At 36.4% G+C, this 22671-nt stretch overlaps 13 protein-coding genes across 13 annotated transcripts; 7 read left to right on the forward strand and 6 right to left on the reverse strand.

The window, feature by feature from the left end:
* Positions 1-116: 116 nt before the first annotated feature.
* Positions 117-1864, reverse strand: EDC3 (Edc3p; the record flags this gene model as incomplete). The annotated part of the gene is made up of 2 exons (XM_020219485.1): positions 117-1499; positions 1560-1864. 2 exons carry the CDS (start codon positions 1862-1864, stop codon positions 188-190), a joined length of 1617 nt encoding a protein of 538 aa, XP_020079003.1. The 3' UTR covers positions 117-187.
* A 188-nt stretch (positions 1865-2052) lies between these two features.
* On the reverse strand, positions 2053-3681 carry HYPBUDRAFT_101133 (uncharacterized protein; the record flags this gene model as incomplete). Its single annotated transcript, XM_020218100.1, has 1 exon — positions 2053-3681. The coding sequence occupies one exon, from the start codon at positions 3679-3681 to the stop codon at positions 2053-2055; it is 1629 nt and encodes a 542-aa protein (XP_020079004.1).
* Positions 3682-4180: 499 nt separating this feature from the next.
* HYPBUDRAFT_151482 (uncharacterized protein) lies at positions 4181-5799 on the forward strand. The gene has a single exon (XM_020220517.1). It carries the CDS (start codon positions 4240-4242, stop codon positions 5725-5727), a length of 1488 nt encoding a protein of 495 aa, XP_020079005.1. The 5' UTR covers positions 4181-4239; the 3' UTR covers positions 5728-5799.
* Positions 5800-7329: 1530 nt separating this feature from the next.
* Positions 7330-8517, forward strand: PTR3 (Ptr3p). Its single transcript, XM_020220518.1, has one exon. It carries the CDS (start codon positions 7336-7338, stop codon positions 8455-8457), a length of 1122 nt encoding a protein of 373 aa, XP_020079006.1. The 5' UTR covers positions 7330-7335; the 3' UTR covers positions 8458-8517.
* Positions 8518-8676: 159 nt separating this feature from the next.
* Positions 8677-10164, forward strand: CYS4 (cystathionine beta-synthase; the record flags this gene model as incomplete). The annotated part of the gene is made up of 1 exon (XM_020222070.1): positions 8677-10164. The coding sequence occupies one exon, from the start codon at positions 8677-8679 to the stop codon at positions 10162-10164; it is 1488 nt and encodes a 495-aa protein (XP_020079007.1).
* A 111-nt stretch (positions 10165-10275) lies between these two features.
* Positions 10276-11193, reverse strand: HYPBUDRAFT_132576 (transcription elongation factor DST1; the record flags this gene model as incomplete). Its single annotated transcript, XM_020219486.1, has 1 exon — positions 10276-11193. The coding sequence occupies one exon, from the start codon at positions 11191-11193 to the stop codon at positions 10276-10278; it is 918 nt and encodes a 305-aa protein (XP_020079008.1).
* A 175-nt stretch (positions 11194-11368) lies between these two features.
* Positions 11369-12158, forward strand: HYPBUDRAFT_151484 (uncharacterized protein). The gene has a single exon (XM_020220519.1). It carries the CDS (start codon positions 11399-11401, stop codon positions 12128-12130), a length of 732 nt encoding a protein of 243 aa, XP_020079009.1. The 5' UTR covers positions 11369-11398; the 3' UTR covers positions 12131-12158.
* A 183-nt stretch (positions 12159-12341) lies between these two features.
* HYPBUDRAFT_151485 (uncharacterized protein) lies at positions 12342-13371 on the forward strand. Its single transcript, XM_020220520.1, has one exon. It carries the CDS (start codon positions 12476-12478, stop codon positions 13250-13252), a length of 777 nt encoding a protein of 258 aa, XP_020079010.1. The 5' UTR covers positions 12342-12475; the 3' UTR covers positions 13253-13371.
* Positions 13372-13444: 73 nt separating this feature from the next.
* Positions 13445-14539, reverse strand: HYPBUDRAFT_104001 (uncharacterized protein; the record flags this gene model as incomplete). The annotated part of the gene is made up of 1 exon (XM_020218320.1): positions 13445-14539. The coding sequence occupies one exon, from the start codon at positions 14537-14539 to the stop codon at positions 13445-13447; it is 1095 nt and encodes a 364-aa protein (XP_020079011.1).
* Positions 14540-14707: 168 nt separating this feature from the next.
* On the forward strand, positions 14708-16112 carry HYPBUDRAFT_176893 (uncharacterized protein). Its single transcript, XM_020222874.1, has one exon. It carries the CDS (start codon positions 14734-14736, stop codon positions 16027-16029), a length of 1296 nt encoding a protein of 431 aa, XP_020079012.1. The 5' UTR covers positions 14708-14733; the 3' UTR covers positions 16030-16112.
* An 800-nt stretch (positions 16113-16912) lies between these two features.
* On the forward strand, positions 16913-19092 carry TPO4 (Tpo4p). The gene has a single exon (XM_020220521.1). It carries the CDS (start codon positions 17097-17099, stop codon positions 19074-19076), a length of 1980 nt encoding a protein of 659 aa, XP_020079013.1. The 5' UTR covers positions 16913-17096; the 3' UTR covers positions 19077-19092.
* A 231-nt stretch (positions 19093-19323) lies between these two features.
* HST7 (mitogen-activated protein kinase kinase) lies at positions 19324-20721 on the reverse strand (the record flags this gene model as incomplete). Its single annotated transcript, XM_020223990.1, has 1 exon — positions 19324-20721. A coding segment is annotated over one exon (1398 nt), but the record flags the coding sequence as incomplete, so codon positions are not given.
* A 215-nt stretch (positions 20722-20936) lies between these two features.
* On the reverse strand, positions 20937-22149 carry WOR3 (Wor3p). The gene has a single exon (XM_020220522.1). It carries the CDS (start codon positions 22143-22145, stop codon positions 20967-20969), a length of 1179 nt encoding a protein of 392 aa, XP_020079015.1. The 5' UTR covers positions 22146-22149; the 3' UTR covers positions 20937-20966.
* Between the last annotated feature and the right edge of the window lie 522 nt (positions 22150-22671).

Consider the following 22671-nt stretch of genomic DNA (forward strand, 5'->3'; position numbering starts at 1 on the left):
TCTTTGGGTGTTTTTTTTTTGGAAGATCAATACTGAAAATTACGCGTCGGTCGCTCAAATTCGGTACTGGTTTTACACATATACTGTTAGGCTTTACGACTACAAGATTAGAAATTCCATGGAATTACGATTAGATTTCGAAGATAGTATACAAGAGCTCATTAAGACGTGAATGTTAAGATGCTATTCATTCTGTTAAAATGTCTAGTTTAACGCTGAACTCAGCACTGAACCAAAATTTATCGAATTTTCTTAAGTTACCCTTGGTACTGTAGACTTTATTTGGGATACCAATATCCACCAAGAAGTGATCAACTTCTTCTTCATCGACCCCCAAGTGGCCATTTTTATAAGCATGAATTAAACCAATGATAGGTAATCCCATAGAAATGATCCAACGAGAATGTAAGACCAAGCACTGATCCAGAACAGTACCTGACCCACCGTCTATACCCGATGGGATATCAAGAGACATGATTTTATTTTTTTGTTTTGGTTCGTTACACCAAACAATAAGGTCCTTGACTGATTGTAAGTCTTGATCTTGGTAAAAAATATCTTCCAAATGGTCGTCGTAACCTTGTAATGCATCGATGATCAATTCAACTGGGGTATCTAATTCGTGAGTTAAGATGTTGATTAAGGTGGATACATCTGAAGTAATAACTTTACCACCCACATTTTCAAATAAGTCCCATTGTTTTGTTAATTCTTTATCGCTATCATCATTATTGATAACATATGCTAAAACCCTAATACCATGATTAGTTAAATGACGACCGGTTGCAAAAGCACGACTGCCACAACGACCACTTCCTATGAGAATTAAAACTAAAGGTGGTAGATTATGATTCTTTTTGTTACTTAGTCTAGTTGAACCACCCAAGATATTATGAGTAATTAATGCTGATAAATTAGAAGCACAAACTTCAGCCGTTATCGAAGGATTTACACCATAAGTGTCATGAGCCAATCTTTCAACTTCAACTAATTGCACTGGAGATGCTAAAGGAATAGCAGATTTGTGGTCTGCAGAGTTAACAAGCTTATAAGTTTTCTTTAAAGATCCTAACGAGGCATCTTTAATAAGATTGGCAGAACTATTATTTCTACTACTACCATTAGAAACCCCCATTCTTTTATTCAAGTTACCAATAAGATCCCAATTATCAGTTTTATTGACATCCAAAACCATTTCGTCATTTTCATATTTATCTTTCTTCTCCTTCTTTTTAGGATTTTGTTGCTGGATATTATCAAGTTTATTATGACCAACTAATCTATTTTGTAAACTAACATTATCATTTTTATGGAAATCAGCGAAGACTGACTTTTTATCAAACATGGCTAAATTAGCAGCAAAATCAAAATCGTTAGATTCCTTAATATCTTTTACATCATTTCCATTCCCCCAATCAGGCTCAACGGATCCAGTATTAGAATAAGTTTTCAGAAGTTTTGCTGATCCTAATTTTGGAGTATTGGTTCTACTAGACCCTCTTGGAGTAGAGTTAGCTTTAGAATGATTTGACCGATGGTGAGAATTATCATCATCTGACACTGGTCTAGCGAAAACAATGGCATCATCCAAAAGAGAAACATCTTTTGTTTTATTAACGTATTGTTCAGCATTATGCTTTTTATTTTTATTATTTTTCAATAAGTCCGGTGGCAATTGGGTTACTTTCAAATCGCTAATTGAACCACTATTAACATTTAAGCTAGGAAATTTTTGGGAGCTGGTATTCGATTTTTGAATCACATCATTGAGACTAATCAGTTGATTGTCCACATGGGTGATCGTACCCGAGATATTGGTACCTTCTTTCAAAACAAGATCCACCTTGTAATTCAAGAACTCCATCTTCAATTGAATAAAAAAGAGTGGTGCTTATGGAATGCTTTTTGCTGAAGGAAATGTAACCTTTGAAAAGTCACCTAAAGGTTTTGAAGTTTAATTTTTTTTCTTTTCGTCGGTGGTACCGGTCTTTTCAATTGTCTCGCACACGCCGAGGGCTACAAAAATTTTGCAACAATCATAAAAACCTTTCATTAAAACGCTTTTGCAGGGTCGTAATCTTCTAATTGAAGTTCTAAGTCGCGTTGGTGTTGTTCTAATAAGGAGCTGAAATTAGAAATTTCAGCCAAGCGAGAGGCAGTTTGTAGAGAAAGTTTATCTTGAGTGGCTCTTTTGATGAAACCAAATAATTCTTGATCCATATAATCGACATGGCTTTGTAATTCATGTAATTGATGATCACGTTCCAGGAGTTTTTGTTTTAAGAAGGTATTTTCGAATTTCAATTTTGAAGTTTCATTATCAAGATAAGAGATTAATTTCAAAGATTTATTGTCTTCTGTAGGAACCGAAGTAGGAGAAGAATTCAATTCGAAATTATTCAATTTATTGGTGAGGTCTTTGATCTCGTCTTTCAAAGATTGGATTGCTGATTGATCCATTGCCCGAAGCTCTTCCCAATCAATGGGGGCCAGGGACAATTTAGTTTTATTTGCTTTAGCGGCAGTTTTAATTTTCTTCACTTGATTGGCATAATTCAAGGTTTGATGAGTTTCTTCAAAATCAATTGGAGAAATACAAAAAATCATGAAACTTTTTGAATTCCCGGCCAAATTTTCTTTTAGAATGTAGGTTAATGTTGAATCACGATATGGAATCACCGAAGAGCTTTGACAAGAGGATGGACTTGAATTTGCTGCCAAAAGATTGAAGCATCTTCCAAGAACGGTTAATGATTTATTAATAAGAGTACCTTCTTTAACGCGATCTTGTTGGCCAAAGAGTTTGGTTTTAGATAATCGTTCAGAACCGGCTAAATCGACCAATTTTATATTTGACACCATTTCTTCTTCGGCTTCCCCAATTGTATTATTATCATTTTGAGAAACAAATTTAGTTTGTTTCAAATTGACCGTTATTATTGCATGAGATCTTGAACTATTATCATTCATTGAAGTAGATGCAGTGGCACGGTTTGAATTACCCTTGTTCAAACAGTTTATGAAATCCGCATACAGATCAATGTTACATTCGGTTACATTTTCAACGTATGGACCTAAAGTTGGATGTTCTCTAACTCGACATTTTTTCGAATCTTGTTGATTATTTGTAAGTAAATCTTTAACTTGTTCGTTGTAGATTTCAATATACAGGAGTTTCAATTGGCAATTGATCTTTTCATTAACAAGCCTTTGCTTTTGGTTCAAGATATCTCGTATGGTCAAAGGTATGATCCCCGGTTCTTCTCGATCACCCATCATGGTATACGTTTTACCCGAACTAGTCTGTCCGTAGGCCAAAAGACACACGTTGAAACCTTGGAAGAAATGCTCTATAATATCGGGTCCTGTCTTGTTATAGAATTTCCTATTATCGGTATAATTCGAGTGGTTACTATCGAATGACCAAACTGATTCATCAAATGAGTAGTACTTCTGTTCTTCAGAAGTCTTTTTCTGTGCGCTACTAATAGCCTTGTTTCGTTGGGAATGATATAACGAGTTGGTTGGGACAGTAAGAATGGTTGATTTGGGGTCTTCCGCCGGCATGCTGACCAAGCTCTTGACTTGATCGTCTTTGGTTTCTCGAGCTAAAAGCGGTCTTACCCTTACAAGAACCTTGATATTGGTTCCCTGAGCTGGTGACGTGGTACCTCCACGCATCTTAGTAGGTGATCCTGGCCTTGACATGGTTAGTTGTTAGTCAATGGTTATCAATGCTAATGATACAATCAAGTCAACGGTTAAAGATCAAAATGTCAACAAAAAAAAAGGTACGGAGGTAGATCCACCGAGCCAGCAAGGGAATACGAAGGTTTTAGAGCATACGGTTTACGAGATGGTGTCTAGTAGACGGTTGTGGTTCAGTCACCCCGACACGGACCCAGTTCCCCCGGCATCGACATGTAGCCCATCAAACATACCATGAACAAGGGAACATCAAGGGAAGCTGTCAAACTATCAAATGGTATTTGAGGTCATGTGAGCAATGCACCCGTGCACCTTAGTTATTGCTATTATTTTTTATATATTGGTGTAGTGTCAGGCAAAAAGTGAAAAGATACAAGCCTGAATTTGAAAAGTCAGACAACTTATCCGATAGGATTGTGAATCTCTTGGGCATTGAATAGGATGATGACGCTACTAAGTAATCTATTTGGAAAATCGGCTCAAGTAGCTGTGCAAGCAAGTTTATCGGAGAGCAAGCCACTATTTGTATATATGGAAGAAGATAGGGCGACAGAGGAGGTTTCACCCTTGATTGAAAAGTATCTTATTGATGTTAAGGATAATAGAATAAAAGACGAATATATTTCTTTTCTCAAGAAGCGGTTTATTTGTCTTAGGCTTATACAGGGAAGCACTGATTATTCATTTTTTGAACAACTTTTCCCAAACATTGAATTTCCTAGTTTTTATTTGATTAGCAAAGGGAAACTTCTAGACATTATTACTCTTGAATCTCAGTTAGACCAGAAAGGTTTTATTACCAGATTAACTACATTATCGCCAGATCATCAAGAACGGAGGAGCACTGAAATGTCCGATGGTACCGATGTTGCAACTGAAAAACAATCATCCCATCAAGAGTCGGTGCGCAAACATCAACAGGATGTGGCTGCCTATAAGAAAGAACAGGCTCAGGAACACCAGAGAATCAAAGCTTTATTGGAAGCGGACAAGAGAGAACGAGAATCAATGAAGCGGGAACGAAATGGGAGCATCCAACCTAAAAGAAACGACGTTGTCAGGCCTTCCAAGTCAGCGGTTTGCTCTTTGGTGATTCGATTATTCGATGGAGACTCAGTTAAAAATGAGTTCAGTTCAAGCCAAACTTTGAACGACGTAAGAATCTGGTTGGATAATAGTTCCAATCCTCCTATAATAAAGAATACTAATTCCTCGATGCCGTCATTTGCTAAATCTCTGAATCCGCAACCTACTCACTACGTATTCCATCGTCCCGGGATACCAAGGGTTACTTATACTGATTCTCAAGAATTTGAAAAACTTGTTGATTTAGACTTGTGTCCAAGACTGGCGCTTATATTGAAACCCATTTATGATGATAAGTTTTCCAGTTTATACCCCGATGGGAACCGGTCAAGTTTCGGAATGCTTGGTTCGTTTGGTCAATCTGTTCGTAAATTTGGTAATGCTCTTTACCTGTTTTTCGATTACGGGGTTGATGAAACCGACATTCCTACCCATAATAATAATGAAGATGAACCATCTCCAAATGAAATCAATGACGAATTAAATGATTCTTCGAGGAGTTCTGGCTATAATCGCTTAAATCTTGAAAATTCTAACATCGGTGCTGGCATGGATGATTATTTTCAATCTAACCATTCATCTGGACCACAACAGGACTCCTCTGATCCCGAACGTAAACTTGCCTCGCGTGCCCATTCTGCCTCGCTCATCAATTTTGGTAACACCGCCACTACAAGACCCATTTCAGTTCTCCACCAACCGTCTTTTCATTCCACCAACTACGTTATCGGAGGTGACGACCATGACGACACCGAAGAGAGACCCCTTCATGATTCTGGCTCGGTTTCAAATCTTACAAGTAGACTGTCTACTCCTAAGCCAATGGGGAATCTTCCGTCCATTAGTCGGGTTCAAACCATCCGTCCTGAAGAACAAGATCAACCCAACGAATCAACTACAAATGATTCTGATGAAGATAAAAAGGATAAGTAATACCATTTATACCACTATTTATTTTTGTTTGAGTAGATTCTTTTCAATATATGCTTATCAGTTCATAACAACCATTTAAACTTAATCAGTTTGTAATAAGTTCATAATCAATTTGTATGCTTAATCAAGTTATAATTTATTATATCGAAATATTTAAAAATATGTCAAAATCGAGTATTTCCTGTACACAAATTAGTATCTTTTCCGGAAGGTTTTTTCACGTTTTTAACAAAGATAAGCATTCCCAACTAGTTGATCTTTTGGATCCTTTCATTAGTTTGGTGTGGAAGTACTAAGACAATGGATCAGAACCGACTTGCTGAATTGGAATCGTTGTTAAAGTTCCCGGGGGACCAAGTCCTCAGCTCAAGCTATTATACCATGGTTCTGGATGCTTCGGTATTAACCTGTGGATGTCTTGTTTCTGAATCGTATTTTCTTTCTACTTTAACGAGTAATTCGACTGATAATTCATCAACGTGTCCTAACTGCCATAGAGAAGGGGTCATTATCTTGGGTGAAATCAAACCCTTGAGGGATTTATATGAAATCATTCTTCAATTACAATCACAAGCTGCTAAAAACACAAGAAGAAGATCAAGTCTGAAAAGAAGTAGTTACGATGCCAATAGTAATACCCGTCGTAGCAGCTTTAGCACCAAAGGAGGTGGGGGCGGCTCTCCCACTGGAGAAGCAATTGATTTATTGGGGCTTTTTTATAAATTTGCCAAAGAAGAAAATAACCCCGAGGTTAAAGAGGTTAAATCAAGTACTCAACCAATTGAAATTAGGCAGTCAAGCCTGACATTAAGTAGAACCAAATCAATTAATTCGGCTCCCTGGACTAACTCGGGATCGATTTCACCTCACAATAATGCCATTTCGACATCCTCTTTATCGAAAAGAAATAGATTACCCTCCGATCCATCTATTCATACTTCTAACTCATTTGTTCCGTTCAATGAAGATTCTATTCAACCATCCACTGGAGTCATTACTCGTGGCAGTACCATTGACGAAGCCCCGATTTTGGCAGAAGAGTTTGATGATACTCAAGACAAACTTTTAGATAATTTGAATGAAACTAAAGAATATAACTTTAGTAAATGCTTCCCATTTTATCGTAAAATGAGTACTTTCCCAACTCAGCAGATGAAATTCAACTTTACTAGTAATCCTTTTAAGCTGGGCTCGTCGATGATTAAGAAAAACTCGAAATTTATCTCGAGTCATATTCATACTTATGTTGATAATAAGTCTGGTCGGGAAGTCACCAGGTTTGTATTAATGGCCGAAAAACGTTGGGAGGTGTATGAGTACATTGTTGGAGACGGAAATATTGATAGTTATAAACCTACTTTATTATGTTGTGGTAAACTGAATGGAGATTATGGATCAAATTTTAATAATTTGATACCATCTACATTAAATGAACATGAAGAAGTAATTTTGAAAAATGAATTCAGTGGCACAAATAATGATTCAAATACCACTAATAACAATACTAATATCACCAATGATGATATTAAGAAAAAATTAAATCTGTGGGAGCTTTTACATTGTAAAATATCAAGTAACTATTTAATAATAGCTGGTACTAAAGGAATTATGAGAGTTTTCAATGTTAATGAAAGATTAGGTCCATTAGGTAAACCACTTTATACCTATGTAACCAATTTCCCCATAAGATGTATATCAATCAGTCCCAATGGATCATTGATTGCATGTGGTATTACTGCAAGAGAGAGGCTTTCAGGAAAAGAGCAACCATTTATAGTTTTAAACAAATTGATTCCTTGTACAACCATCCCATCGAAAAAAATTTTGGATTCAGTGGAACCAATCACTATAACCATTCCATATAGAGATCCCATCAAATTGATCAATTTTAATGCATCGTCAACACATTTATTATGTTGTACCGCATGGGAATCAAGATATCTTATCATCAGATTAAGAAGTGCCCATTCTGACAATTATAGACGACCAAGATTGATTTGGGCTGATGCCAAATACTCAAGAAATCAGCCATCGAATATCTTGGGTAATAGTCTAGACTTTGGCATCGATGATAGGAAAAGATCCGACTTGGGGTTGGATGAAAACGATAATGATGTTTATTACGATACGGAGTTGATGATGGATAACGAAGGAGTCACCGACTTACAATTTGGCTCTTCATTCTCCAATACAGTTGTGTTAACTACTAGCTCATTGAAAAACAAACCCTCGGTGGTTATTCGTTTGGATGGTCCCTCCATTGATTCTAGACACACCAACGATGGCACAGACGCCAGTCTCCATTCCAGCAACCATAGCAGGCACGCCAATGAAAAAAACTCCGAGAATAGCGAACTCACCAACATCAAAGACGCAGAAATCATCATGAGGTTCCCAGAAATCGGTTCAATGATTCATGGGTTCTCCATGTCTCCGCGTGGTGATGGCATAGTATTCCTCGATAAAACTGGTAAGTTATACCTAGTCTCCACCCCAAACTTCCGTCTCAACACCAGTGCCACCGGAACCCAGGGTAAGAAGATCGTGGTTCTTTTGGGTGAAGTCTCCAATGCTGAGCACTATACCGAATCGGCATCAGTCAAATTCTCAAGCGATGGTGGTAAGGTTTTCACCGTCGACCGCAAAGGGATCTTTTCCGTGTTTGACTTCACAAAGGGTATTCCTGGCGAAGATCTTGACGTTGTCAAATGTAAAATCATCACTTTATAGACTATATACTGTTTTTTTGCAACTAATAAAGCAAATTCTCTCGGACAAATCACAGAACAACAAACAAAACAAAAAAAAAAAAAAAAAAAAATCAGGTGCCGCATCGAGGCAGCCACACTTTTTCTTTCTTTTTTTCCTCCTTCTTCTCTTCCCATCGAGTTTTTCAGACTAAGTACCAGAGTTTTCTTTGATCTTTGTATTAGATAAGTAGTAGTCAAGATGGCACCAATTCCACCATTAGCAGACGATGTGTTAGATTTCGTTGGGAACACCCCTTTGGTTAAATTGAACCGAATCCCGCAATCGTATGGTATTAAAGCCAAAGTTTATGCTAAAGTTGAATTATTCAATGCTGGTGGTTCTATCAAGGATAGAATATCCAAGAACATGATTGAACAAGCAGAAAAGACCGGAAGAATCAAGCCAGGTTACACTTTGATCGAACCAACCTCTGGTAACACCGGTATCGGTTTAGCATTGGTTGCAGCAGTTAAAGGATACAGAACCATTATTACTTTACCAGAGAAAATGTCTAATGAAAAAGTTAGTGTTTTAAAAGCATTAGGGGCTGAAATTATCAGAACACCTACTGAAGCAGCATGGGATGCACCAGAATCACATATTGGAGTAGCCAGAAAATTAGAAAAAGAGATTCCTAATTCAGTTATTTTAGATCAATATTCTAATGAAGCTAATCCTGATGCTCATTATTTTGGTACTGGTTATGAAATTTGGGAACAAACCAACGGTTCAGTTACTCATTTGGTTGCTGGTGCAGGTACTGGTGGTACTATTACTGGTGCTTCCAAGTATTTGAAAGAACAAAATGAAAAAGTTAAAGTGATTGGGGCTGATCCAAAAGGTTCTATTTTAGCTCAACCAGAATCATTAAATGATACCAGTGACGGGTATCTCGTTGAAGGTATTGGTTACGATTTTATTCCAGAAGTATTAAAGAGAAAATATGTCGACGAATGGATTAAAACTGATGATGCAGAATCTTTTAAATTAGCAAGAAGAATTATTAGAGAAGAAGGGATTTTAGTTGGTGGTTCTTCTGGTAGTGCTTTACAAGCGGCTTTACAAATTGGTAAAGATTTAACCGAAGACGATACTATTGTTGTTATTTTCCCTGATTCAATTAGATCTTATTTAACCAAATTTGCTGATGATGAATGGATGAAAACCAATGGATTCGAAGTTGAAGAAAATAATACTGCAGCTAAGAAAACTGATGATTTCTTAAATCAAAATTCAATCAAAGATTTGGTTGCAAATAAATCTCCAGTTGTTACTGTTACTTTGGCTGATACTGTTGGCAAAACTTTTGAATTATTACAAAGTAATGGATTTGATCAATTACCAGTGTTGAGCTCTAATGGGAAATTAGTTGGTTTAATAACATTATCAAAAATTTTAAAATCATTAAGCACTAAAAAAGTTCAATTAACTAATTCAATAAGATCAATTTTCTTAGATTTCAGAAAATTAGGAGACTTTGAAAAATCTTTTGATATTTCAAAACAATCTGGTTTTGCTAAAAGAAGATATCAACCAATTACTTTGGATACTCCATTGTCTTTATTGAATAAATTTTTCGAAACCAATTCAAATGCAATTGTTACTGATGCTGAATATAAACCAGTTCAAATTGTTACAAAAGTTGATTTAATCTCTTATATTACCAAGAATGCTTCATTCAATTAATCATGTAAATTACGAATATAATAGATAAATAATATATTACATACAAAAACTTCTAATTGTAGTTTACATACTCTTTTTTTTAGCTTTTTTTTTTTTTTTTTTTTGGTTTTCTTAAGAAAATTTCCATCTATTACCACAGTTTTCACAAGTACAGAAAGTAGTTAAAGGTTCATCAGCAGATCTAGTTTGCATTTGATAATAACTAACTTTTTTATGTTTACATTTACCACAAGTAAATCTATCAGTAACTGCTCTCTTTTCAGTTGCACCTTGAGCTTCAAAAAGATTTTGTTTATGTAATTTTTCAATTTCCTTCTTTAAAGCCTCGGGTGCCATTTCGTTCGGAGACATTTTGATAAAATTAGATGGAGTTATTTGATTAGTTAATAATCTTGCTCTCAATTCTGGATTTTTCTTATTTCTTAAATTCATAGTGAAAGTTCTTAATTTATTTCTATAATTATCATTCACACTAGCATATTCTGCTTTATAAACCTCGCTTTCAATTTCACGAGCAACTGATAATATATGTTCACCAGTTTCTTCTCTTTCAATTGCTAATGCAGTATATAATGCACCGATTGAAGCATTTCTTGTCGAATTATCGTATAATGCGGTATTAATTCCGTCAGTTTTTGGATTCCTTGGTCCACTGTGGAACTTACTATTAGTAGAACCAGGTTTAGGTGCTGCCACTGGTGCTGCTGGTTTATTTGAAGGAGTGGCAGAACCCGATGATGTTGGTGAACCTTTTGGTGATTGTTGGGGTTGTGATGGCTTCTTCTTGCTTGATTTTTCAAGCTGAACAGCCTCTTTCCATGTCTTAATCATCTTCTTAACTAAACTGCTAATCTCTCCGTTATTACTTGATCTTAATTTATTAACTGCCATACCAACCTTGGTTTCTCTCAATAATTTTTCACTTGGTTTTACCCCATCGTTCAAGATGTTCAACAACTTTAAAATAGTGGTGTCGTCACTGGACTTCTCCAAATTAGACACCGTCGACTTAATTTCCTTTGTATCCATTGTTAATGACCAGTGGTATTCAGCTTTCAGTAGGAATACTTCTCTAAAGACCTCTTTTTTTTTGGTTTGTTTGTTTTTCTTTGTGGTTTACGGGTGTTTAGTTTTTCAAGACAAAATTACAGTTTTATCAATGAAAAATGCCCTCTGCTTCTTTCATATTTCATACTTCATACTTCATACTTCGTGCTTGTTTTATACTACCAAGATGGAATCACAGAGTAGAAGTGTTTATATTGGGAGTATCCCTTTTGATTATACTGAAGAACAAGTCTTGGATATAGCCAAGTCCGTGGGACCAGTACTGGACCTTAAATTGTTATTTGACTCAACGACCGGGAAGTCTAAAGGATACGCTTTTGTTAGGTATAATGATCATGAAACTGCAGCATCAGCAGTACGAAACTTACATAATTCGAATATCGGGAATCGATTTTTGAAATGTGCTTTTTCAAACGATAATCAATCCTTCCCGGAATCAAGTATAACTGGAGTATACGGAATGACTAACGCTTCCAAACTTCCACCATTACCGTTAGGTACCCAGATCTTCCCCAACCAAACCGCCCAGCAAGCAATCTCTGCATCGTTGTCTACCATGGACCAACAATCTGCAAACCAGTTAATCAGAGAAGCAAAATCCATGAGTATAGAAAATCCAACCTTGATGAAAAAATTATTAGATCAATGTCCTCAGTTAGCCCATGCTCTAGTGGAAACCAGTTTATTGGTTAACCTCACCAATAAGGATTTGATTGGATTATGTGTTAATCGAAAACAACCAGATCTCAATGAACTCACCTATGATCACGTTCAACTACTAAAAGCAATTAATGCTTTGGGTGACGACGAACTCGGTGAACTAAACGATGACAAACGAAGCATCATAAATGAAATCAAAAACGAACTAAGCAAAGGCTCCTTCGGTATCATTAACTAGCATCCTCTGTACTATATATACATCAAGTTAACTTTTATATTGTAGGTTATGGAATACGCCCGTACACCAGCACCGGAGAATTAACCCAAAAAGAGGAATCCCTGCGGTGTGCACACGACCTGTCATACAAATCAAAAAAAAAAAAAAAAAAAAGAATATATATGTCTAGGGATTTTGCCTTCTTATCAACAAGCAACAAACTACTTGTACAGCTAGTTATTCTTTTGTGTTTTTGGTTAAACTTCTTTTTGGGATAGAAGCTAATCATTGGTGCTAATTGGTTTTTTTAGCGTTCGTTTTCTAGATTGCAAACCGTTTGTAAAAGAACGAATTCCGTATCTTATAATGGCAGGTACTTGTGTTACGACAATTAAGGTTCTTGGAGCCACATCTTTAGGGTTATTGGCTGGTAATTTGACTTACCAGTCCGTTGAGTCGATCCCGCTTTTGATTAATCAATTAAAGGCCAAGGTTTCGATCAATTCCAATGAGATTTTGGGGAAAGTTTCCCTGGTTATTATCAATACCAGAATATCTAATCTTGTCTTGGGGGCTATCAGTACCGGATTCTTGGGATTAGCATTCATTGCTTCAGCTCCTAGAGATAAGCATCCTTATATTTTATACTCTGCTCTTAGTGTTCCAATTGGGATTATTAGTAGTTACTACAAGACGTTTAAGTATGAAGCTAAGTTATTGAAGAAATCTAAACAAGTTTTACCAGTTATTCCAAATCAAGATCAATCGACTGAAAAAGATCTTGCTAAGAAGCAAGATTCCCAACAAGAATTAGAGAAAAAGAGAGAATCCGATGAAGATTCACAATTGGGTAAATCCTATATCCATGTTTCTGATGAAGACTCATCTTCCAATACTTCGACTCCAAATTCTAGTGTTCCAAACTCTCCAAGACAACCTGCTTCTAGTGAAGAATCCAAGTCCCTTAAAGATTTGGAACATGAATTAACCATTGAAGAAGAAGTGGAGAATGCCTTATACAAGAAGGAATACATCAATGACTTGGGACATGTCAAATCCGGTTACAACATAGGATCCTCAATTACTGGTTTGGGATTCTTGATGGTTGTTGTAGGACTCATTGGTGATACTTTTTTCTTGTAAGTTGATAATTCTTATAATGGAGTTTTGATGATGGGGAGTTTTCTGTATTTAAATATTCTAATCTTTGTTTTTTTAATTTTTTTTTTTTCTTCTTTCTTCTTGCTTTTGTATGATATGGCTAATATTACAATATAAGTATATAAATATATTACTCTTGTTTAAAATACATTCATTGTTTCTATATATGTACCATTATTTAGGTTTTAATTCTTCGTTAAGTTTATCAAATAAATTAAGACATGAATGGGCTTCTCTACCAACTTCACCTCCTTCTTTCACTAAATTATTCAAGTTTTTAACCATTGGTTCCATAAATACATCAATTAATACCTTTCTTCTGGTATCAAGATCTTCAGTAGTTATCAGATCTAAATCTCCCAAAGTGAATTTCCCTTCATCATTACCCATTTCATCATTCGTTATTGGTTTAGGAATTTCTTGTATGAATAATTTTAAAGATGAATAAGTTTGTGGAGTATCTGGTAATAAGTATTTATTAGTTTGAGGATGAATACTAACAATATTATCCCAATTGATCAGGCTTGTTTGATCATTTTCTTCCCAAAGTGATTTTTCTAAGAACGATTTTAATATTTGCAAATGGTGAATTCTAGCCTTTTTAGTTGATCCTCCAATTGATGAACTAGTTGTAATAGCTAAAGACACTGATTTTTTATCCTGTTTAAGGGTCCATGCCATTAAAGTGAAGTAATTCTTCAATGTTTTAATAAAATAGGATCGTATCAATGCTTGGGATGCGTGGTTTATTATAACTTGTAAAAACTTGGTCGATGTATTACGAATGTCTGATTGGATATGAGACATGGCCGCATGGATGAATAGAGTAATTGGTCGGATATGTAAAGCTAAAAGTCCTGGTTGGCGAGTGACACATGCATTGAGTAACAGGATTACTGCTTGACGAACATTTAATGATTCATCGGTAATTAATGGAGTTATGCTGGCGATTATTGCTTTATAAGCTGATGGATTAGTTGGAAGATGGGATTCGATATATCCAAGTACTTCTTTCCTAGTATTGGATGAGTGATGTTTGGTAAGCGATAAGTGGTGCGAAAGATCTATATCCTCACTGGGACCTGGCAGTGTAATTGGAGTAGAACTACTTTTAGTTCTTTGGTTTAACGACTGATTTGGAAGTGAAATCGATTTTGCAACGAATGAAGTATCGGTATAATTATCTGGTTTTGCCTTTGTTTTACCGACTTTCAACTTTGTTTTAACAAAATCCTTTTGCTTTTCGGTCTTCTTCTTCTTTGATCCCATCCTTGCTTGTTCTATTCGAAGATACGACCAAGTTAGTGATAAGTTTGTAAATTTTTCACTGTTTAATTTTTCAGTGATGGGCTGCCTAATTTTTTTTTTTTTCGCTTTCTGACGTTTTTTTTTTTTTGTTTAAAAGTGAGATTTTGGTGTTCTTCCAATATTGATAAACTTGTTTGTTATATCTTATCTATACGATGGCATTTACATCGAGTCGGCATCAAAACATATATCAGGATCTTGATGGCGCATTCCTACTGGCTTTATCCATCGATGATTCGCCAAAGAAAGGACCTTCTACCGGAACAGCATATAACGTACCGGATACGTTTGACGAAAGTGATGATTTAATGGAAGTTGATGCTACATATGAGATGGAGACTAAAGAGAATGAATCATCTCTTGCAGGCATAGGTGAGAATGCTGAAACTCCCTTGCAGATGAACGATGAACTCGATAATCAAATCGATAGTCAAAACAAGGATCAATTCAAGAATCAAATCGATAGTCAAATCGATCATGAGGATGATGAAATTGATGATAGAGAAATCAATGAAGAAAACAACGAAGGGCTAGTTGGAAACATCTCCAACTCTCTAATTTTATCGCCTACGTCGCTTGGGGCACAGATGGCCATAAGGCGTAATCATAAGGAGGGCGAAAGGGAGGATCAAGTTGATTACGAATACGACACTAGCATGTATCCCAGCACGAAAAGTGAAGTTGCCCGCAATATGACGTCTTTTAAACCCAAAGTCGATGCCAAAATATTTTTAGCAGAGAATGACGAAATGGCGCCCGAGATCAAACAAGCTCCAATATATAGTAATGAAATGAATAAGAGTTGGAATTACCAGCGACAGTTTGCCCGGGCCAACGGCAATGTTGAAATACATCACCATCATTACTATTACGGCAATGCGCCCACCACCACCGTGCTGGCCCAGCCGGCCATTAGCACAGCACCAGATAAGCCAGAGTATCAACTTGATAAAATCAAACTCCCCCAACCGTGGGAAGAAAGCACCCCCAACGAAAAAATTCCTTACATGTTGATGACATATTTGCAATTGCTAGTCAATGTAATTGTATTTGGATACGGAAGTTATATTTTGACCAGTATGGTTAAACTGATTAAACAAGACATTCAGCATAAACTTCTAGCGCACGCAAATGATATAATGGTTGATATAGTAAGCTGCGAAAGACAATATCATGAAAATCAATGTTCTCCTGATACTATAGTGCCAGCATTAGAAAGACAATGTAATTACTGGTTGAAATGTATGAATCAAGATCCCTTCAATGGAGGTGGAAAGCAAGCGTCAATCAGTGCACAGACAATTGGTATGATTCTCAACTCTTTAGTCGAGCCTTTAGGCTTGAAGTTTTGGTTTTTATGTTTTTTACTAGTGGTGAGTCTATTCAGCAGCAATTTTCTCTTTGGCTACTTCAGAGCTAAAACCTATTACGGTTGGAACGAAGATACTTAATAAACACATTTGCATTTTCTCTAAATGACTAATAAATACATTTGCATTTTCTCTAAATGACTAATAAATACATTTGCATTTTCTCTAAATGACTAATAAATACATTTGCATTTTCTCTAAATGACTGATAATCACATCTACACTTTCTCTAAACGTAGATTTACCTTATTAAGCTTTTAAAACTGACTAGTAGTTACCCGATGGATATTGCAATCGGTTTTCCGATCTTCGATGCGGCTAGCGGCAACGGCAGAAAAAAAAACGTTATTTTTAAGCGACTTTACGGTACTCGGCACATGTCAAGGTTCAGAAAAATAATAACTCCGCTGCATGCATAGCTCATGTAGAAGTAAGTCCAGCCGGAAGACCCGTACCCCGGGACACTTTTTTTCGATTTTGCATGTTAGACATTTATCCAAGTTCAGTCCTCCCCCCCCCGTGTTTTGCAATCAAGGGCCCACGCCTATCCACCACCCAGCAGCAATCACCACCAACAATGGCCATTGATAAAGTGGGTTATCGACTGAAAGATTGGGTAATCTTGGTTTGGACCTCCACAGTTTGGGAAATACCAAAACTTGGCCTTGCGATCGAACAAATTATCTCCGGAAAAATGGTTCCAGGGAGTTTAATGAGAGACCGGACATAAATGGACCAAACGAGCGCAAAATCGACTTTGAGCTCATCGAAATTCAAAAGAAATGAAGTTTCAAATAAATGGCCCCAAAGATTAAGCCCTTTTGCAAGTCTAAAGACCGCTTTAAGATACGGGCAAGAAGTGCTGGAATAATATTGAACAGAATAAGCCTTTATTCTATCAAAATTTAGTATTGTTTTGCTTATTACTTATTTCATTTCTTTTTTCGTTGATTCTTTCCTTTGTTGAAGAAATAAACCATTCAGCTTTGTAGTCAATTCTTTTATTTATTTATAACGAAGACTTAGCATTTAAAAAAGAATTTTCTCGTTCTCGAATAAAATTTGTTATTACTTCTTCTTTCTAAACTCCATTAAATCCCTGCTTAAGTTACAACCCGGTTAAAAGTTTAGCAATTGTGAAGACAATCATGGGTATTTTGGGAACATCAGCTAGTGAAGAGGCAGAATTGAGACAAGCAGCTCTTGGTTCTGGTCAATCGGGTCATCGTCCAAGACAATCGGTGGATGCTTCGTCCGGATATACGTCGTCAGGATATGAAACGGCTGACGATTACGAATCCGAGGTTGATGCTGGGGCCGGACATAATTCGGTGAATGGTTACGATGCTGGGAATATAAAAGCTAATCAAGATCCTTTGAATGATGACGTTGATGCCATTGGAACTAAAAAGATGTCTGATACTGTGAATAATACTAGTGAAAGTTCTTCAATTAAAGATCTTCCAAGTAATTCTGTTCCTCAACGCAATAATGAAGAATATAATGAAGAAGAATTAAGACGTGAATTGAGTAATCGTACTTATGATGAAGCTGTTAATGAAGATATTTTAAGAACTTATTCACAACATTCTAAACAAGCAAATGACGGAGCTATTGATATTAAAGATTTGGATTGGGACAGTCCAAGTGATCCAGATAATCCTCAAAATTGGCCCAAATGGAAAAAATGGTTTATTACCATGACTGTTGCTAACGTTTGTTTATGTGTTAGTTTAGGTTCTTCTCTTTATGTTAGTGGAGTTCCAGAAATTATGCAAAAATTCCAAAAATCTCAAGAGCTTTGTCTTTCAGGTTTAACTTTCTATCTACTTGGTTTAGGTCTTGGTCCAGTTTTAATGGCTCCTCTTTCTGAAATCATTGGTCGTCAACCTGTTTATATGTTTAGTTTCCCAGTTTCCATGTTATTTACTATGGGGGTTGGTCTTGCTAAAAATATAAGAACAATTTTAATTTTAAGATTTTTCTGTGGTTATATTGCATCTCCTGCTTTATCAATTGCTGCTGGTACTATTTCCGATTTATGGGGACATTCTCCTCAAGAAATGTCTATTGCAGTTGCATTATTTTGTGTTGCTCCATTTTTAGGTCCAGTTATTGGTCCAATTGTTGGTGGGTTTGCAGCTCAAGAAAAAGGTTGGGAATGGACAATGTGGGTTTCTCTTATGTTTTCAGGTGCTGTTTTACCATTTTTATTACTTTGTCCAGAAACTTTAAAACATATTATCTTAGCTAGAAGAGCTAAAAAGAGAGGTATTAAATTAAACCATCCACAATTAGATTGGAATTTTTTCAAATCAATTATTACTGTAACTTTATTAAAACCACTTAAAATGTTAGTTGTGGAACCAATTGTTTCATTATTATCAATCTATATTGCTTTTATTTTTGCAGTTTTATTTGGATTTTTTGAAGCATTACCAATTATCTTTAGAGGGGTCCATCACTTCACTCTTGGTAATTCTGGTTTACCATTTATTGCTGTTGGTCTTGGATTAATTGTTGGGGTTATCTTTTATATTATTTTGGATGTCACTATTGCATTTCCTAAAAACCCTGACGGAACTAGAGGTAAAAGGGACGCTGATGGTAATCCAGTTTTTGATCCACCAGAGAAAAAATTATTGGTTGGTAAAATCGGAGCATTTTGTTTACCAATATCATTATTTTGGTTAGGATGGACTGGTAAATTTGAATCAGTTCATTGGATGGCACCAACTGCTGCCGGATTCCCATTTGGTTTTGGTTTAATTTTAGTATTTTTTTCAGTTGTTTTATATTTTTCAATGGCATTTCCTCCATTATCAGTCGCTTCAGCATTAGCTGCAAATAATTTATTACGTTATATATTGGCAAGTGTTTTCCCATTATTCACTGTTCAAATGTATGATCGTTTGAATATTGGATGGGCATCTTCAGTATTTGCATTTATTTCATTAGCCATGGTACCATTACCATTTATATTTGGGAAATGGGGCCCAGGTTTTAGAGCCAAATCCCAATACGGATATGCAGCATATTTTAAACAATTACAAGCTTCTAAAAAAACTGAATCAGATAATGATACAGCAAATGAATCAAGTTCTGAACCAATTGAACGTAAAGTGTGAGTGTATGTAAATTAATAACTAATATAATAAACTAATATAATAAACTAATCTAATAAACTAATATAATAAACTAATATAATAATACTAATATAATAATACTAATATAATATACTAATATAATAAACTAATATAATAAACTAATATAATAAAACTAATATAATAATACTAATATAATATACTAATATAATAATACTAATATAGGCTAATATAAGCAGATACAAGTTTATTATTTTTTATCCGGACCAGATTCATATTTGTTTTTATGTAACTTTCTAATTTTTTTAGCCCAAATTTTAACATCTTTATCAAAATAGCCCGATTGGACGTTTTTCAAAAATCCATTTTTATCATTTAGTAAATCCCAAGGAGATTTTCTTAAATTATCATCTTTAATTAGACAAGAATCGACGAAATTACATAAATCATCATCGAATTTTTCCCCATTTGAATTCAATTTGTTTTTCAAAGAAGGAGGAGTTTCATTAACAATTCTTTGTAATAAATCCAAAATACCTTCTGGACCTTTTGGAATATCATCATCATTTGAGTCATCGGCCCAAATCGATTTACCCGTAGCCAATTCAATTAGCATTAATCCCATTGACCAGATATCTGATTTGATGCCATAATTTAAACCTTGAATTCTTTCAGGAGACATATAAGTAGAAGTCCCAACAAAAGTATCAGCCATTGCTAAAGAATTAGTTAATTCTCTGCTTACCCCAAAATCACATAATTTAAAATCCCCCTTATGGGTCATTAAGACATTTGAAGGTTTAATATCTCGATGAATAATTTTATGATTAGTATATAAATAACATAAACCATTTAATATAGCAAAAGATAATTTTTTCAAGACATGAATAGGGAAATGTTTTGGTTTTGATAATTCTAAAATTTTATCTAAAGAACCACAATTACAATATTCCATACAAATTACTATAGTATTATTATTATTTATAAAAGCACCATAGAATTCAATGATATAAGGAGAATGGCACTCATGTAAAATTCTTAATTCTCTAATGATTTGAGTTTGTATAACTGTTTTCAGATCAATATGAATGATTTTTTTAGCCATTGTCTTTTGAGTAGGGATATGTAAAATTTTTGAAACTGTACCTGAGTTACCAGAACCCAAATTTTTAAGGGTGACCAAGTCATCGTTGTTTAGTTTGATGGACAGGGTTGTTGATATGGGACTATTCAATTGTTGAGGAGATGCATTTGAAGTTGGGGATGATGATGATTTTGTTGGACTAATGGAAGAGATGATGGTTTGTTTTTTACGGTGGATTAAAGGTACTGGAACTGATTGTTTTTGATAATTTGCCGAAGTTGAATTTGAATTTTGTTTAATAATGTTATAATTTTCTTTTTCTTTTAATTTTTCATTCAAGTTTAAATCATCCAATTGATTTATTATATTTTTAGTTGATGATTTATTCTCTGGATCGATATTTCGATTAATGGGTTGTTTATGGTTTAGGTTGAGTAAAGGAGCTGGTCTTATTTTAACTGTTTGGGGTCTAATTGATTTTGGAGTTTCCTTAAAATCATTTGAAGGAGGTGCTGGGGAAGATTCAAGACTTAATTTTTTAAAATTTTTTCTTTTCAAAGTTTTCGATTGTAAGATATTTTCTTCCAGCAGGGATTCCTTAACCTCGTTCAATTGACGGTACGGATGCTGTTTGGGAGGAGGAGGAGCACGGTCCTTGGGAATATACATATCAGACATGGTTCTAGGGTGTTGTTGTCTTCTTCTCAATTAAAGCACTGTTTAAAAAAAGTTATCCTTTTGACGATTTAGCACTTGCACTAACAAATATACAATACAAATAATAAATACAAGATAAATTATGCAAACTTTTATTATTAACAAACTATATATTACTGGCCGGAGGTGCCAGGAGCTATGGAGGGATGTTGGCTAACGGCCATGCTATTGCCAAAGTCGGTTAGGTTGGTTGAGTTATTGCGAAAGCGATTTTGCATCATCAACTGTTGTTGGGGTTGGAGTAAGACCTGGTCGGTAGGAGGAGGTGCCGAAGTTGTAGTTGAGGTGGGAGCCGCGGGCATGAACACAGGCTGGGGTAAGTACTGCTGGTCCAAGTTGTAGTGGATATTCCCGTCCAACATTTGTTGTTGTAGTTGGGCCTGGAGTTGTGCTTGGGCCTGGAGTTGCAATTGGGCCTGGGCCTGGACCTGGGCCTGGACTTGGGCCTGTACTTGGGCCTGGGCCAATAGCTGGGCTTGTTGCAAGTGGTGGACTTGGACCAGTTGGATTGGTTGGACCAACGGTTGGTGTAGCGGGATATTGGGAGATTTTGAATTTGATTGATTTAATTTCTTCTTACGATTCCGACAATTGGAACAGACCTTATGTTTGCCGTGATCGATTGGATCCAACGATTTAGCACAACGATTACAATTACCCATTTTTTCCAAGTTAGTTCTTCTAATCTTGTCATTTTCTCTACATCGTTGGCAAACCTTGTAACTTGTTCTCTGCGAGGGATTTGAAGAGTCCTTTTCATTACCAGTAATGATGGAAGCGTCCAAGGGCCCGGAGCAGTGGACGCATTTGCCCTGGGCCGCCCGATTGGCCTTTCTTGTTCGTAGATTGGCTCTACAACCGGGACACAAGACAAACTTCTGTTCATCGGGAGGGATTTCAGCACCACATCTTCGACAAGCGCCGTGTTTTTCCTTTGTTTTCTTCTGCCAACGTCGACTACGATGGCGTTGCAAGTCCCGGCAGTGCTGGCAGAGTTTATATATCTTGGGCTCCACCAACGGCTTGGAGCCGGCGGCGGCCTGCGGAATGATGATGGGCTGGTCAAACTCTTTTTTGCAGCGGGAACAGCTGCTTCGAAACGACTCGGTGGCCTGGTCGGACTTGACACTGTTGACCGGGCTCGAGAGATCGCTCGACTGGGACGAGTGGCTCAAGCGGTGGGTGTTGAGCGGATGGAGGTGGTTGGGCAGTGGTTCAAGCGGGCTGATCTGCTCGTGGTCCAAGTTGTTGACTAGCTGCTGCTGGATGTGGAGCGGCGGGATGGGCGCCATGAGGCCCCGATCACCACCACCACCGGTGGTGGTGACTCGTTCATTGCCAACACCAGCACTGGTGTTGCTATTATCAAACTCAAACTGGGGGACCATGGGCGGAACATGCAACTGAGGCGACTTGTAGGAGTCGACTCCTAGAAACTGGTGATCCATACTTAGCATAAGGAACCCAATTCCCAACTATCCCAGATGTCAAGATGTTATATAAATTATAAACCCAGAGCAATAGACGTGGGGTTGTCAAAATATTTCAGGTACAACCCGTCAAAGGTTGTTGTAGGCTGAGCGCAGCAGATTGTCACAGCCTCGCCCTGGGGGCCGTCACGTGCGCGACACCCCCGGGTATCAATAGCCCTGATGATGTCATCAACATAGCCCTGACACTCATTACGAAAACATTGGAGATCCGTTTCGTTTGTATTGATGTATTGACATGTTGACATATTGACATATTGATGTGTTGATGTGTTGATGTATTGACATGTTGACATGTTGACATATTGACATATTGATGTGTTGATGT

Source organism: Hyphopichia burtonii (genome assembly GCF_001661395.1).
Source record: "Hyphopichia burtonii NRRL Y-1933 unplaced genomic scaffold HYPBUscaffold_1, whole genome shotgun sequence".
NCBI classification, from domain to species: domain Eukaryota; kingdom Fungi; phylum Ascomycota; class Pichiomycetes; order Serinales; family Debaryomycetaceae; genus Hyphopichia; species Hyphopichia burtonii.

Excerpts from the sequence above, each read along its gene's own strand:
- HYPBUDRAFT_151482 (XM_020220517.1), top strand. The coding sequence starts at position 4,240 with ATGGAAGAAGATAGGGCGACAGAGGAGGTTTCACCCTTGATTGAAAAG.
- PTR3 (XM_020220518.1), top strand. The coding sequence starts at position 7,336 with ATGAGAGTTTTCAATGTTAATGAAAGATTAGGTCCATTAGGTAAACCA.
- HYPBUDRAFT_151484 (XM_020220519.1), top strand. The coding sequence starts at position 11,399 with ATGGAATCACAGAGTAGAAGTGTTTATATTGGGAGTATCCCTTTTGAT.
- HYPBUDRAFT_151485 (XM_020220520.1), top strand. The coding sequence starts at position 12,476 with ATGGCAGGTACTTGTGTTACGACAATTAAGGTTCTTGGAGCCACATCT.
- HYPBUDRAFT_176893 (XM_020222874.1), top strand. The coding sequence starts at position 14,734 with ATGGCATTTACATCGAGTCGGCATCAAAACATATATCAGGATCTTGAT.
- TPO4 (XM_020220521.1), top strand. The coding sequence starts at position 17,097 with ATGGGTATTTTGGGAACATCAGCTAGTGAAGAGGCAGAATTGAGACAA.
- WOR3 (XM_020220522.1), bottom strand. The coding sequence starts at position 22,145 with ATGGCGCCCATCCCGCCGCTCCACATCCAGCAGCAGCTAGTCAACAAC.